A 15,749-nucleotide genomic window follows, 5' to 3' on the forward strand; every position below is an offset into this window, starting at 1 on the left:
TTTTTCCATTTTTATATTCTAATGTAATTTTCTGTCAATGTAATAACTTACTGCAGAATGTATATATATTTTGTTAAAGCATTGGTGATTTTATAACATTTTCTAAATGAATTAAACATTTACTATGCATGTTTAGTTAGCATTTTCTTGAAAAGTGAAGTAGAAGGTAAAATCATTACTTTCAGAACAAGAAAGATCTTACATTATTTAAAATTAGAAAGGGAGAAAAATTCTTTAAGTGATATGTGTGGATATATATAGATGATTGGAAGTGATGAGAAGGGAGTGTGTAGGACAGGTGTAGGGTGAGGAGAATATATATATACATGCCCAGAAGGAACCTTCTTACCCCATGAGATCTGTACCACTTGGTATGGTTGGTTTATCAAAAAAAGCCACTAAAAGCATAAAATCTTAAATGTGTATACTTATGTATATTTTATGTGTAATATTTATATGTATTTTTTACACATATATAAATGTACATATTTATAAGTATTTAATTTTAAATAGATGAATATATGCATATGTACCAATCTTTATTTTTTAGACTTTTTTTTTAAGAGTAGCTTTGGGTTCACAGCAAAATTGAGAGGAAGGTATAGAGATTTCTCATATGCCCCCTGCCCCCACACATGTATAGCCTCCTTATCAACCTCCTCCAGCAGAGTGTGTACCAGTCTTTTGATGTAGAGCCCAAGGTATTTCTTATGAATATGAGTAGTGATTGGAGTTCCTAGGGGACTTTCATGTTATGGACCACACATGTAAATACAGTTCTCCTTGAAGTTGGATGAGAACAGAATTCGGGTTTCAGTATAAGATCATATATCGCATTTAATTGTCATGTTTCTGTTATCTCCTTTAATCTGGATCAGTTCCTCAGTCTTTCTGACTTTGCGACTTGACATTTTGAATTACTGATATAAAGTGCACAGTATCTATTAACTTATGTATTATATATTAAATAATTATTTTCCCTAGTCTTTTAGAGTTGATTTGCCCATTTAATCCAATTTTTAGTGACTCACCTTTGAGTTTGTCCAAAACTAAATCAATTTTTTTAAAGAAACAACTCTTCCTTGTACTCATATCATCAGTTTATCTAATATTTAATGTAATCAGTTACCCCAAAACAAAAACATAGTAGGAAGCAAACAGAACTGACTCTGTAACCATAAACAACTCAACTGGTAGGAAAAGTGACCAGGAGTAATAGCCTACTGGCCTTGAGAGTCCATTGTACTTTGGGCTTTGTTCAGGATATTTTACGGAGGGGATGGAAAACACAGGTTGATTGAGGTAGTCAGTTATTTGCGAATTTGTTAGTATAGTTTCAGCTGCGATAGCTACAGTTCTGTCTTGAAATAAAGAAAAGGCATTTTGTCTTGAGTTCATGGAAATATCGACCTCAACAGATGCCCTTTTGAAAAAGTTTAGTGATAAACCAAGATTTTCCAGTGAGAGGTTTTATTCATTCTTTCTCAAGCTTGAAGTTATTTTTCAGTATTTCAGCCACACTTACGTGTATCAAAATGACCACTTGTGAGGGTGAACTCTGTGCTTTATAATGGGTAGAGATGATTTTACAGTGCTAATTAATTGTACAAAACAGCCTTTTTGCTTCTTAGTCTGTTCCTGCGTCTCTTATGTTCTAGTGTATGTTTAGAGGGGGAAGTATGAAAAGTATGCACTGCAGTGTTTTGAGAATTTATTAATGTATTTTTTCTTTTAAAATTCTAGGGTGTGTATTATAGAAGTAGTAAGGACATTAATGAACAAATTAATTGTTTTGATATATGTGTATGCCTGTTAAACCATCACCACAATTAATATAACAAGCCTGTTCATCACCCCAAAATGTTTCCCATACCCCTTGGTAATTCCTCCCTCCCTCCTTTCCTGTCCTCCCCTTCCATCCCCTGGTAACAACTGATCTGCTTTCTGTCACTGTGGATTTGTTTATATGGAATTGGATTTTAAATTTGAATTATTTTTATTTCCATAGAAACTGGATCAGGATCTTAATGAAGTCAAAGCTCGAGTTGAAGAACTGGACAGAAAATACTATGAAGTAAAAAATAAGAAAGATGAATTACAAAGTGAAAGAAAGTTAGTATAGCCTAAAATATGTCTTAATATTTTTGAGTAATGTAATTACTGGCTGTTAAACAGTCTTTAAGTTATAAATTAACTATTGAAGTTTAATTTCAGTATTTATTCAAATTTGTATACTATTAGAATATTAATATTTTTAGAATTAAAGACAGTCTAATTTTTATTGATTAGTTACTTGTGGAGAGAGGAGAATGCAGAACAGCAAGCACTTGCTGCTAAAAGAGAAGATCTTGAAAAGAAACAGCAACTTCTTAGAGCTGCAACAGGAAAGGTGGGCAGGTTCTTTCATTACCTCAGTTTGCATTGTCAGTTATTATTGCGCAAGAATTTATTAGCTTTCAAGAGTAGAGGGCAAATTACTTGTCTTATAAATACGAAAGAATGGGTACCATTTAAGCACCCATGCTATTAAAGAGAGCACTTTTGATTTTTAGATGGTGAGTCCATTTTTAATGTTGATGTCATAGAACAGAATCCATGATACAAAGTATTGCACGTAGTTGGCATATTTCAAGGGAGTGACCTGTTTTTGGAGAGAGTGTTTAATCTCTGGTATTTTTTTTATTTTTTTAAATTTTTATTGGAGTATAGTTGATTTACAATGTTGTGTTAGTTTCAGGTGTACAGCACAGTGAGTCAGTTATATATATACATATATCCAGTCTTTTTTTAGATTCTTTTCACCTATAGGCCATTACAGAGTATTGAGTAGAGTTCCCTGTGCTATACAGTATGTCCTTATTAGTTACCTATTTTATATATAATAGTGTGTATATGTCAATCCCATTCTCCCAATTTGGTATATTTTTTAATGTTTAGAGTAATGGGTTCATTTCTTACCAGCAGGAGTGCCATTGGCACTATTTTAATATTTTTCACTTCTAAACAGGCCATTTTAAATGGAATAGATAGTATAAACAAAGTGCTAGACCACTTTCGTCGAAAGGGAATAAACCAGCATGTTCAAAATGGCTATCATGGTATTGTGATGAATAACTTTGAATGTGAGCCTGCTTTTTACACATGCGTGGAAGTCACTGCTGGAAATAGGTGAGATGTTTTTGCTTGATATTTTGAGTTTTTAAAGGAAAGAGGGAATAAGAGTAACCTAAGAAACAACTTTTTGTAGTTTTAATACAGTATGTCTCCCATTGTCGTCTATCCTCAGTTACTTAATTTTCTAATTAAAGATGTAGATGCTAAGTGTTTGTTCCTAATTGTAGAAGCTAGAAATTTCCCTTTTTTGTACTTCCTTTCCCTCCGTTGAAATTTTCTAAGTAGCCCTCCCCACACAAATTGGATTGCATAGAAAAAAAGTGAATTGTTTGCTTAAATGTTTATAGCACTTCAGATGTATCTGTTCTCTTTACATGTAGGTTGTTTTATCACATTGTTGATTCAGATGAAGTCAGCACGAAGATTTTGATGGAGTTTAATAAAATGAACCTACCTGGAGAGGTTACTTTTCTGCCTCTTAACAAATTAGATGTAAGGGATACTGCCTATCCTGAAACCAATGTGAGTTGATGTGTGTTAAGGTCTATCTTCCTTTCAATACGTTTTTTCTTGTGTTTAGCACATCCTAGTGCACAGGCACACTGTACATTGGGATTCACGTGGTCTGTGAGATAAACATTCCTGTCTTACCGAAGAGCATAGTGCTGGATGAGGAAAGGAAGGGAGACAGAGGTCACAGCCAAGACATAAAACAAACCATTGCAAAATGTGCAAAGTGTTAAAATATTGGGTTGGCCAAAAAGTTCATTTGGGTTTTTCCTGAAGATGTTACGGAAGAACCCCAACGAACTTTTTGGCCAAACCATACATAAGCACAGGATACTTTGAGAATGTATCTCAGGGAGACAAAATTAAGATGAAGTAGCTGGAGAAGAATTCCCTGAGGAACTATCATTTAAAGTAAATATTTTAAAGTTTTCTGAATGTACTTTTTTTAAATGGCTTATAAATTAGAGTAAAAATACCTAGCAAGATGACAGGCTCTGAAAGCATACTGTTGCTTTTGTTATTAGCTGGTATATTTTTAAACAGATTAAAAATGTTCCCTAGACATCATTCTTGAAAAAAATGTAATTGCTTTGAGGTGTTTGGCTTCAGAGTATTGATGGTAGTAGCAACTACTTCACTATTTTTTAAGGTTAAAGCTAAAACCCTATGAGAATGATCTACGATTTAAGAGGAACAGTGAGAATCTTATAAGCCATTTTAGTGGTTAGCTTTTTCTTCTTTTAAATTTACGAATTATCTGTGAAGTTTTGGGGAGGAGAAATTGAGTCATAAATGTGATGTGTGAATGAAGCAAGACACAAAAGAATGCATGTAAGTATGGTTCCCTTTATACTACCTGAACAAAATAAGCTTAGATGATATAACTAGAAGTGCAAGGAAGTAGTGACCACAAAAGTTATATTGGGTTGGCCAAGAAGTTCGTTCGGGTTTTTCCTAACAGGTTATGGAAAAACCCGAATGAACTTTTAATAGTGTCATCCCCAGCAGGTAACCATTGAAGGTAACCACTATGATTAGGAAAGGGTTACACTCATGGCTTCTGGGTGTCAGTAGTGTTTTGTTTCATGTCCTGCATGGTGGTTATATTGGTGTTTGCTTCATAATTATTAATTTAAGCTTAACATATTATTGCATTTTTCTGTATGTAGGATGTATTTCTTTTTCTTTTTTTTTGCGGTATGCGGGGCTCTCACTGCTGTGGCCTCTCCCGTTGTGGAGCATAGGCTCCGGACGCGCAGGCTCAGCGGCCATGGCTCACGGGCCTAGCCGCTCCGCGGCATGTGGGATCTTCCCAGACCAGGGCATGAACCCGTGTCCCCTGCATCGGCAGGCGGACTCTCAACCACTGCGCCACCAGGGAAGCCCGTATTTCTTAATTTAAAAATTCTGTTGCCAGTCGAGAGAAAAAAGGGAAAATAAATTTTATCTGAAAAATTTTTTTTCTGAATATCTAACTTAGGTTATATATCTGTAGATAGAGAGAGATCAAATAAAATGAAAATATTTTGAGGAAATACTACTAGTTTACATTTGGCCCTTCTATGTGACAGAGGCTATCCTAAGTGTTTCACATATATAACTTGCCTAGACTTAACAACTTTGTCAGGAAGGTACTGTTGTTATTGCAGTTTTATAGATGAAGTGACTGATACATAGAGAAGTTAAGCAACTTGTCCAGAGCACACATCTGAACAGCAGAACTGGGATTTGAGCTTGAGCAGTCTGGCTCCAGAGCCACTAAGCTCTTTATCACGGTACTCTAGTACTGAAAACCTGGATGATTTACATGAGCACAATTTCCAGTATATTTCAGTAGAATGATTTTTCTAACTTTTTCAGTATAAAAACCAACAGTTTTGAAATACAATGGTATTTTGTTTGTATTTCAGGAAGATGTAATTCATGATTCTGCTAACACATTTTAATTAACTGTGTTTTGATCTCTTTGCTTGCTTGTAAAATATTCATTTTTAGGATGCTATTCCTATGATAAGTAAATTGAGGTACAATCCCAGATTTGACAAAGCTTTCAAACATGTGTTTGGAAAAACACTTATTTGTCGTAGTATGGAAGTTTCAACCCAGTTGGCCCGTGCTTTCACTATGGACTGCATTACCCTGGAAGGTTTGTAATAATAATTCTTAGCTTTGAACAAATAAATTCCATTTTAGTTTTAAGAGTGTTTGAAAATTCATGTCCAGTTATTTCTCATTTTTAAAATATTTGGTTTATTCAAGTCAGAATGTAAAAAGGGTCAACCTCTTTATATTTAGTTGATGTCTCTTAAGTATAATCATTTGATGTATAGTAGAGGTTCTTAACCTTTTTTGCACCATGGACTTCCTTTGGTTCTTTGGTGAAGCCTCCGGACCTGTTCTCAAAATGTTATATTTTATTCATCTATTTTTGGCCTCATTTGGGTCTTCGTTGCTGCGCACGGACTTTCTGTAGTTGCTGTGAGCGGGGGCCACTCTGCGTTGCAGTGCACGTGCTTCTCATTGCGGTGGCTTCTCGTGTTGTGGAGCACGGGCTCTAGGCCCACAGGCTTCAGTAGTTGTGGCTCGCGGGCTTAGTTGCTCCGTGGCATGTGGGATCTTCCTGGACCAGGGCTCAAAGCCATGTCCCCTGCATTGGCAGGCAGATTCTTAACAACTGCACCTCAAGGGAGTCCTCAAATTTTCTTAGTTGTCCAAAAATATTTTTCTATCCAGGATCCAATCAAGGATGCATTCAGTGCCTTTTCTTTAGATTCTTTCAGTTTCAGTATAGGACAGGTCTCCCGTTTTCCTCCCACCCCAAGAAACTCACTTTCTCAAAGAAAGTCTTTTGTTCTGGATTATCTTACTGCTTTCTCTTCATTAGGTTTAGGTTAAGCATTCTTGGCATGAGTGATGTGTACTTCTTATTGCACTACACAATGTTTCCCACTGTTACTGATGCCAGGTTTGACCACTAACAAATCTTGGTTGTAAAGATGCCTTATCCCCTTTGTAATTAATAAGTGATATGTGGGATTATCCTTTAAGAATACATGAATATCAGGTTCCCCCAAACTTCTTCACCAGTGGTTTAGCATGCTTTGGTGACCCTTGCTTGACTCAAGTTAATACATTGGGGGTTTCTAAATGGTGGTTCTAAAATTCTGTGATTGCTTCTATATTTATTAGCTGTCACTCTTCTGTAAAGAGCCCCATCCTTTTTTCTTTTTTATGTATTGCTACGATTCATGGACTTCTTTTAATTCAGTGTATTATCACATTGCCATCATCATTTTTGATTTTCAGATTTTCCCATTTGTGGCTAGTGGGAATTTCAAGCTAGGTTCTGTGTCCTGTTGACATGTTCCTATTAGTCTTTAACACTTCTTTCCTTTCTGGCGGATGTTCAGGCTCACCTAGAAGGTATATTTTTTTAAATGCAAATGTTAATATTGTAAAGCAAAATTTTTTCCAGAGTGACTTAAACTCTTAACTTTTACATTCTTATTAAATAGGTAAAGCCTTTAGATTAGTCATTTGATTATTAATCAATTTATTATTGAATAAAGAAGTTGTTATACAGAATTACTAATTTTCTTATGTTTTGTTTATAGGTGACCAAGTTAGTCATCGGGGTGCTTTAACTGGAGGCTATTATGATACAAGGAAGTCTAGACTTGAATTACAAAAAGATGTTAGAAAAGCAGAAGAAGAACTAGGTGAGCTTGAAGCAAAGCTCAATGAAAATCTGCGCAGAAATATTGAAAATATCTTTTTGTCTTGTGTTGCTGTAGAGAAATAACTGTTTTGGTTGGGAATATAGAATCTTTTGCATGTTAGATGTATTTTCTCATATGCCGTGGGGAAAAGTATCCCATGTGTTTGACTTTTATTTAAGCACAGGAGCTTATGTAGTAAGTCTTTAAATTCTGAAGACAGGGAAAACTAAAAACTATTTTAACATCCTTTGCTTAGCTGTTAAATAGCTAGTAGCAATAAATCTACTTCTGAGAGAAAAGAACCTGAGGAATACAAAAATTTAAGGTTATGGAGGGAACTGAGGAGTATTTGTCAGACAGTTTTATAGGAGGAAAACCAGGATAGTATTTCAGTGGAAGAAGGGTGGACAGTATCAGGAATGCCACATACTACATAGAAGTTAAATATATAAAGGTTGAAAAATGTCCATTAGAGGTTATTATCTTGAGGCTCAGATTTAGTATTAGTGGAGGAAATGGCCATCAAAATGCAAGTCTTAGTAACCGTAGTTCTCTTAGTTCTTTCAAATAAAAATGGTGTTCTGTGAAGAGTGACTAGTTCGATTCACAACTGTGAGACACTTGTGCACGTGCATCTTCTTAAAACAACCATGGTGTAAGGTAGAAGTGCTTTGTGTGTACTTTGCATTATGTCACACAATATTAAGTACAGATACTCAAGCAGCAAAAATAATTATTTTTACTGCTTCATTAGGATATTCTTTATTGGAACTGGTATTTTTTAAAATGTGAGTTTATAGCTTTTCTGTCATCAGTTGCAAGCAAAAGCACAAAGAAAAAGGTAAACAAACATCTTAGTTTTAACTTTGCAGGGGTCTGCATAGCATACTTTTGAGAACTGCCCAAATTTGGCAAGATGTGAACACGAAGCATGGGGAAATACTAATAAAAAAGAGGTTTACAGTAGGCACCAACTACTTTCCTGTATTTGATAATCCAGATAGATGGAGTTATTCTTCTACATCGGGCAAGGCCTCCTCTTCATATCTGACTCCCTTATATAGTGCTATAAGCATAATAGATTATATAGTAAATATTTATTGAATGAAAAAATATATATGTATTATATTTCATTTAGCTTCCTTTAGGGCTTCCCAGGATTGTATTTATTATTTATTTTTTTGTATAGCAATTAGTAAAACAGTATGTGTGTTATTTTGAGAGAGAAGTGGGGTGAAATGTTTTAAGCTTCTTTTATGACTGAACACAGTGTAGTATTTAATTCAGCGTTGTTATGGTCCATAAATTTGTGGAAATAGCTTTATTTACGGGTAAAGAAAAGGAAGGGGGATACACAATGTTTTGTTAACAGGCACCAAAGAGAATTTTCCTTAGCCTTGTATATGGATTAATAATGAAATTGATCAGCTGATGAACCAAATGCAGCAGATAGAGACTCAGCAAAGGAAATTTAAAGCATCTCGAGATAGCATATTATCAGAAATGAAGATGTTAAAAGAGAAGAGGCAGCAGTCAGAGAAAACCTTTATGCCCAAGGTTCGTTAAGTATGCTTTTTTTAATAGATTTGTTTTAATTATAAAGATTTGTGGTGGACCATATATTATATAAGTTATATAACATATACATTCTGTTCCATTTTCATTTAGGCCCATACTTTTGGGAATCTACATGTATCTTTATCACACTTTTACCCATGAGTACCCAGAGTCTCCTTTTGTAGGCCTCATTCAGACTTTCCAACTTCATTAAACAAATAGGCATTTTGAGCTGCGGCATAATAGCACTGCCTGATAGTAGTCAGCCAGTATCCATTTTTGTCTATAAAGTACTATTTATGGATTTATTTGATTGTATTCTGTCCAGATTGTGCTAAAATGAGTAGAAAGTAAACTATTACTGCTATTACAAATGATAATACACATTGGTGTCATAAACATGAAGCAGTTTTGACAAAAAACTATTAATTTTGTACATCAATAGTACTAAAACAACAAAGTTTAGAATATATATATATACACACCCACAATTATACCACCCTAACATTCTAGCAACTTCTTTTTATAGTTTGACCATGGAATATGATGTGTTACACACATCCTGCAAATACTGCATCATAAATATTTTTCTTGTTGCTACATAGTTCTAATTATCAAATATAATGGATATCTAATATTTAATTGAGTTAATATGATTACTTAGCTCACTTTAATATCAAATTTAGATAGTTGCCAATTTTTCACTATTATAAGTGATACACTGACTAGTACGTTTATTAATAAATGGATAATCTGTCATATAGCAACGTAGCTTACAAAGTTTGGAGGCAAGTTTGCATGCTATGGAGTCCACCAGAGAATCGCTGAAAGCAGAACTTGGAACTGATTTGCTTTCTCAACTTAGTCTGGAAGATCAGAAGAGAGTAGATGCACTGAATGATGAAATTCGTCAACTTCAGCAGGCAAGTAGAGTTGACAGGAAAAAAATTTTTTGTTGACAATTGGCTGTTGTGAAAAGTGTCTTTCTGGCTAATAAAGGAATGTGAAAGAGATTATTGAGAAAATATAAGACTTATTAGACTTCTAATATCCATTAAAGTAAATGAGGTTTTAATAAGTTTTTCCAAACCATATGTTAGGATTGTGTAAGAAATCTTTGTTTTCTTTCATCTTACTTAATGCCCATTTGTCATTGGTAAGATGGAGCTTGTCAGCTTTGCTGTATTTATTGACCTGACCACCTTTACATATTTAATAATATTGTCTTGATTAAACATTTTAACAACATTTGATATTTAAATACAGAGATGTAAGCAATTAATACTAAGTTCAAAACACGAAAAGCAGGAAAAGAAAAATATTTTTGGTAGCATGCCTTATAAAAAGAACCAGGCACAGAAACAGCATTCTGAATAGATAAGAGGGAAAATGAAGAAAATATAGGGCTTTTTTTTTTTTTTTTTAATATAGGGCCTTTTGGAAAGGTGTAAAATTATTTCAGCTCATTTGAACAAAAATAATGGAGAAAACAACAGATTGATAGCATTCCTGTATGTGAAATGTGCATGGCTGTGTAGACAAAGAATTTTGTTTTTTCTTCTAGGAAAACAGACAGTTGCTAAATGAAAGAATTAAGTTAGAAGGTATTATTACTCGAGTAGAGACTTACCTCAACGAGAATTTAAGAAAGCGCTTGGACCAAGTAGAACAGGTATGTTCTTTTTCTAGGGTTCCTTGACAAGCATAACCTTTTGATAATGCTTATATGAGAGACTCTGATTTAGAGTATGGGCTCTGGGGACAGAAAGCCTAGCAGTCTGACCACCTGCCCTGGCTTGGAGTTCTAGCACTGCCACCTAGTGTACAGTACTGGGCAAGTCATTTAATATTTCTAAGCTCCAGTTTCCTCTTGTGTAAAATAAGCATAGCAGTAGTACCCGTTTTGTATGATTATCTGGCACATTCTAGGTAGTAAATATTAGTTATGAATATTTTCTCATCAGTAGTCAGATGCTAAGAAGTTTTCTGGTGATTTTTTCCCCTTTAATGGATACATTAAGTATTTACAATTATTTTAAATATGTTTTTTGGTTTTCTTAAGTGTTTATTCAGACATATCAACAGCTATATAAACGGCAGTTATAACATTTTGAAACTAACAAAATTCATATTTTTGTGGTTTAATGCTCTTAAGTTCCTTTTGTGTTGTAGGAACTCAATGAACTGAGAGAGACAGAAGGGGGTACTGTTCTCACTGCTACAACCTCAGAACTTGAAGCCATCAATAAAAGAGTAAAAGATACCATGGCACGATCAGAAGGTGAATTTTTATTTAGTAAAAATATTTTTGGTATTTAGTTAAATTTAGCTTATTGGTTTTATAGGATTGTTTACTACAAAATGAAATATCCAAATAGGCAAAAGCATGTACCAATAGTTTTATGTGTTTTCCATCATCATAAACAGTTTATAGTGAACAGAGTTTAGGGTGTTGATTATAAATAGTAACCTTTGTTTTGTTGAAATGTTTGTGACAATTTTATGAGAGACCATAATATTACTAGTTTCATTGACAAAAGTACGAAATAGCTGAATCAAGTTTCTTATCACTAGTTGCTGAGAAGAAAACTATTTTAGGTTTTTATAAACATTAAATGTAAACTGTATACCTTGACTCATGTACACTCCCAATTTTGTTCTGAAGTTTTTCATAAGTTTTCACAGTAAAATTTAAACCTATTTATTTTGATAGATTTGACCTTGAAAATCTTTAGTCACCTAACACTCTGGCTTTAAAACAGGTGTTTTGGGGAAATCCCTGGCGGTCCAGTGGTTAGGACTCTATGCTTTCACTGCTGAGGGCCTGGGTTCAATCCCTGGTCATGGAACTAAGATTCCTCAAGCCACGCAGCTTGGTCAAAAAAATAATAAAATTAGGTGTTATGGCCTAATTTGGTTTTCCCCCCATTTTAGATTTGGACAATTCCATTGATAAAACAGAAGCTGGAATTAAGGAGTTGCAGAAAAGTATGGAGCGCTGGAAAAATATGGAAAAAGAACACATGGATGCTATAAATCATGACACTAAAGAACTAGAAAAGATGACAAATCGACAAGGCATGCTACTGAAGAAGAAAGAAGAGTGTATGAAGAAAATTCGAGAACTTGGATCACTTCCCCAGGAAGCATTTGAAAAATACCAAACACTGAGCCTCAAACAGGTAAATCTAATTGGTTTTAAATTTGAAATCTCATTGCAAATCTCCCTGTATGTGGATTTATTTACACATTTTTTTCCTCTTTATAGTTGTTTCGAAAACTTGAACAGTGCAACACAGAATTGAAGAAGTACAGCCATGTTAACAAAAAAGCTTTAGATCAGTTTGTAAATTTCTCTGAGCAGAAAGAAAAGTTAATAAAGCGGCAAGAAGAGTTGGATAGGGGGTACAAATCAATCATGGAACTGATGAATGTACTTGAACTTCGAAAATATGAAGCTATTCAGTTGACTTTCAAACAGGTATGTTTCTATTTGTAGTAAACACACAAGCTAAAGTCTTCAGGTATTATTCAGTCTGTTATTCAATTTGTAAAGATTTTTAAACTTTTTTTCCACTGATAATTGGATCTGAAACATACAAACAAATCCAGTATATAGGTTGCAAATATAGTAACTGGAATGTTTTATACAGCTCTTAAAGGGGATCCAATCTGTTATTCTTGTTCTTAAGATTAAAAAAATAAAACTATTTTTGATTGCTTTTAAATTTTATCTTTTTTTAAAAAAATACATATTCCAGTTGACACCCTATCTATCTATCTATCTGTTTATTTTAAGGTATCCAAAAACTTCAGTGAAGTATTCCAAAAGTTGGTACCTGGTGGCAAAGCTACTTTGGTGATGAAGAAAGGAGATGTGGAAGGCAGTCAGTCTCAGGATGAAGGAGAAGGGAGTGGTGAAAGTGAGAGGGGCTCTGGGTCACAAAGCAGTGTTCCATCAGTTGACCAGTTCACTGGAGTTGGAATTAGGGTAAAATACCTTTACATTCAATTTTCCCCAGAGCGTTATCATAGTAGAATTTGTAGACTATTTTGCGAATCTAAATTGGTACATTTTTACCCCTTTGAGATATAACTCATTAAATATTTTCTTAGGTGTCATTTACAGGAAAACAAGGTGAAATGAGAGAAATGCAACAGCTTTCAGGTGGACAGAAATCCTTGGTAGCTCTTGCTCTGATTTTTGCCATTCAGAAATGTGACCCAGCTCCTTTTTACTTGTTTGATGAGATTGACCAGGCTCTGGATGCTCAGCACAGAAAGGCTGTGTCAGGTACAGTTTTGGTTTCATAGTTTCATAGTAACTTGCTAGAAATGATAGCTTACCTCTTTTTTTTTTTTTTTTTTTTTTACTTTTTTTTTTCCCCTTCATCCCCACTCCACTAAATTCCCTCACTTTCTTTTTTTTTAAAATTTATTTATTTATTTTTGGCTGCATTGGGTCTTTGTTGCTGCGCTCAGGCTTTCTTTAGTTGTGGCAAGCGGGGGCTACTCTTCGTTGCGGTACGTGGGCTTCTCATTGAGGTGGGTTTGTTGCGGAGCATGAGCTCTAGGCCCGCAGGCTTCAGTAGTTGTGGCACGTGGGCAGCAGTAGTTGCGGCTCGCAGGCAGCAGTAGTTGTGGCTCGCGGGCTTAGTTGCTCCGTGGCATGTAGGATCTTCCCAGACCAGGGCTCAAACCCATGTCCCCTGCATTGGTAGGCATATTCTTAACCACTGTGCCACCAGGGAAGCCCCAATAGCTTACCTCTTTTATAGTATATTTCTTGTTGCCTGAGATATCCAGGGAGCCTGGACAGGGTATTAGTAAATAAAATAATTTCTCTTTGAACAATTTTTCAAAAACCTCGTATTAGACTGCAAAGTTTAGTTCTGTGAGAAATAGATGTAATAATTGAAAATCCTCCTCCAGTTAAACTTTTATACAAACGTCTCTCCTTTAAACACTTTTTCTCAATGCTTGAATAGTCCCTGTCATAAACAATGTTGATGTGTTTAAATAATCTATATGTGATCTTTAGTAAGTTTATGCAAACAAATCCAGTATACAGGTTGGGGGTGTGGGTAGCAGGAAAAGGTTGCTTTTGGTTTTTTGTGTGAGAAAATTTACTTTGCTCTGACATTATTTCTAATGCTGTGTTAGAAGGTGTTGCTTCTTTATATTCTGTAACTAAGTTATTTGTGTTAAAGATTTATCCCTAGTTTAAGAAACAAGTTGATATTTTTTGTAGATGTATGCATGCAGGCAGTTTTAAGTTTTAGGTAAGAGTAAAAAGATAGTTGCTTTTTAAATTTTCATTTCAACTAAAAAAGGGTTTTATTAGATTACTGTTTCTTTTTACAGATATGATTATGGAACTTGCTGTACATGCTCAATTTATTACAACTACTTTTAGGCCTGAATTGCTTGAGTCAGCTGACAAATTCTATGGTGTAAAGTTCAGAAATAAGGTAATTTTTTTTATATTAAGTTTAAGTTTATGTAGTATTCAATCCATTATACTGTTGAATTCTTGTTTTATGTTACTTAAGTATGAAAGAAAATTTAGAAAGTTATTGAAAAAAACTTAAAATGCCTGTGAAGGTTATCAGTTTTTTTTGTAGCATTCATTGCATTGGTTTTATTTTTATTGGCATTAAGAGACACTATCTTCCTATCTATCTCTTTAGTGCTTATTTAATTCACAGTCTTAAACAGTTACATAAGTTCATTTATATTTGGTTAGACCACACAACTCTTCCTGGTGCTTTCAGCCTTAAGATTCTTTAAAATAGCAAAGTAATAAAAACTGAACAAAAACATGGTTCAAATATTTTTAAACTCATGCATTGAACAAACAGCATTGTAAATAAAGGTTTTATCAGTCAGTGTTTTAGAGTCATTTGACTTGTTATGTAAAATATTCAGGTGATTGGGTGTATTTTTAAAATATTACCCTATACAGGGGAACACTGATATATTTCTTTAAGATTTAACAGATTTTGTTTTTAACATTTATTCTTCAGGTTAGTCATATTGATGTGATCACAGCAGAGATGGCCAAAGACTTTGTAGAAGATGATACCACTCATGGTTAATTGGAAAATACTTCCCATTGGTTTGGAAGATGTGTATAGTAATATGATCCTCATACCCAGGAACTGTAAATTTAAACCTAAATATCTGGTCATTATTAATAGTTTTCAGACTTAGAGCATACATAGCCCTTTTATATTTCTGTCATTGTATTTTATAACATGCTCTGTAATGTTACATTTCTACTTATAGTTTAAGAATTTTTCCCACACAACCTTTTGTAAAGTGTCCTCCTATTTTAAATCTTTTAAAATGTGCTAAATAGTCTTTCCTAATTATTTTATCTGTTATATTGCCTCTTTTTTATAGCTTCAATTAAATAATTGGTTTTATGACTAACTTTGTGTTTTATGTGGCTTTTTATTTATGGTTCTATGATTAGAAACAAATTTTTCTTAAATATCTACCTTTTGTTTTGCTTAAGAAAAGATCTGCCTTCACCTAAAAGAAGATTTTTTTTTTTTTTTTTTTTTTGCGGTACGCGGGCCTCTCAGTGTTGTGGCCTCTCCTGTTGCGGAGCACAGGCTCCGGACACGCAGGCTCAGAGGCCATGGCTCACGGGCCCAGCCGCTCCGTGGCATGTGGGATCTTCCCGGACCGGGGCGCAAACCCGTGTCCCCTGCATTGGCAGACGGACTCTCAACCACTGTGCCACCAGGGAAGCCCCTAAAAGAAGATTTTTAAAACACAGTTTAATATTCTGTTGAATTACAGCAGTGATTCCCAATCCTGGCTGCATTTTTAAATCCGTAA

The 15,749-nt window shown here is 34.5% G+C and overlaps 1 protein-coding gene across 1 annotated transcript in view; it reads left to right on the top strand.

Annotated features, from left to right (window-relative positions):
* Positions 1 to 15,336, top strand: part of SMC3 (structural maintenance of chromosomes 3) — a 32,363-nt gene extending 17,027 nt beyond the window's left edge. The window contains exons 14-29 of the mRNA XM_027112560.1: positions 2,009 to 2,112; positions 2,290 to 2,389; positions 3,008 to 3,168; positions 3,495 to 3,636; positions 5,620 to 5,770; positions 7,239 to 7,391; positions 8,749 to 8,900; positions 9,665 to 9,823; positions 10,465 to 10,572; positions 11,073 to 11,181; positions 11,835 to 12,082; positions 12,169 to 12,381; positions 12,700 to 12,891; positions 13,017 to 13,194; positions 14,265 to 14,371; positions 14,927 to 15,336. Of these exons, the coding sequence (XP_026968361.1) occupies positions 2,009 to 2,112; positions 2,290 to 2,389; positions 3,008 to 3,168; positions 3,495 to 3,636; positions 5,620 to 5,770; positions 7,239 to 7,391; positions 8,749 to 8,900; positions 9,665 to 9,823; positions 10,465 to 10,572; positions 11,073 to 11,181; positions 11,835 to 12,082; positions 12,169 to 12,381; positions 12,700 to 12,891; positions 13,017 to 13,194; positions 14,265 to 14,371; positions 14,927 to 14,998 (2,349 nt within the window). The 3' untranslated portion in view covers positions 14,999 to 15,336. The remainder of the gene's footprint in view (positions 1 to 2,008; positions 2,113 to 2,289; positions 2,390 to 3,007; positions 3,169 to 3,494; positions 3,637 to 5,619; positions 5,771 to 7,238; positions 7,392 to 8,748; positions 8,901 to 9,664; positions 9,824 to 10,464; positions 10,573 to 11,072; positions 11,182 to 11,834; positions 12,083 to 12,168; positions 12,382 to 12,699; positions 12,892 to 13,016; positions 13,195 to 14,264; positions 14,372 to 14,926) is intronic.
* The last annotated feature ends 413 nt before the right edge of the window (positions 15,337 to 15,749 follow it).

Source organism: Aethalodelphis obliquidens, unplaced genomic scaffold, assembly GCF_003676395.1.
Source record: "Aethalodelphis obliquidens isolate GAN/ISIS:26980383/991018 unplaced genomic scaffold, ASM367639v1 scaffold11, whole genome shotgun sequence".
Taxonomy (NCBI): domain Eukaryota; kingdom Metazoa; phylum Chordata; class Mammalia; order Artiodactyla; family Delphinidae; genus Aethalodelphis; species Aethalodelphis obliquidens.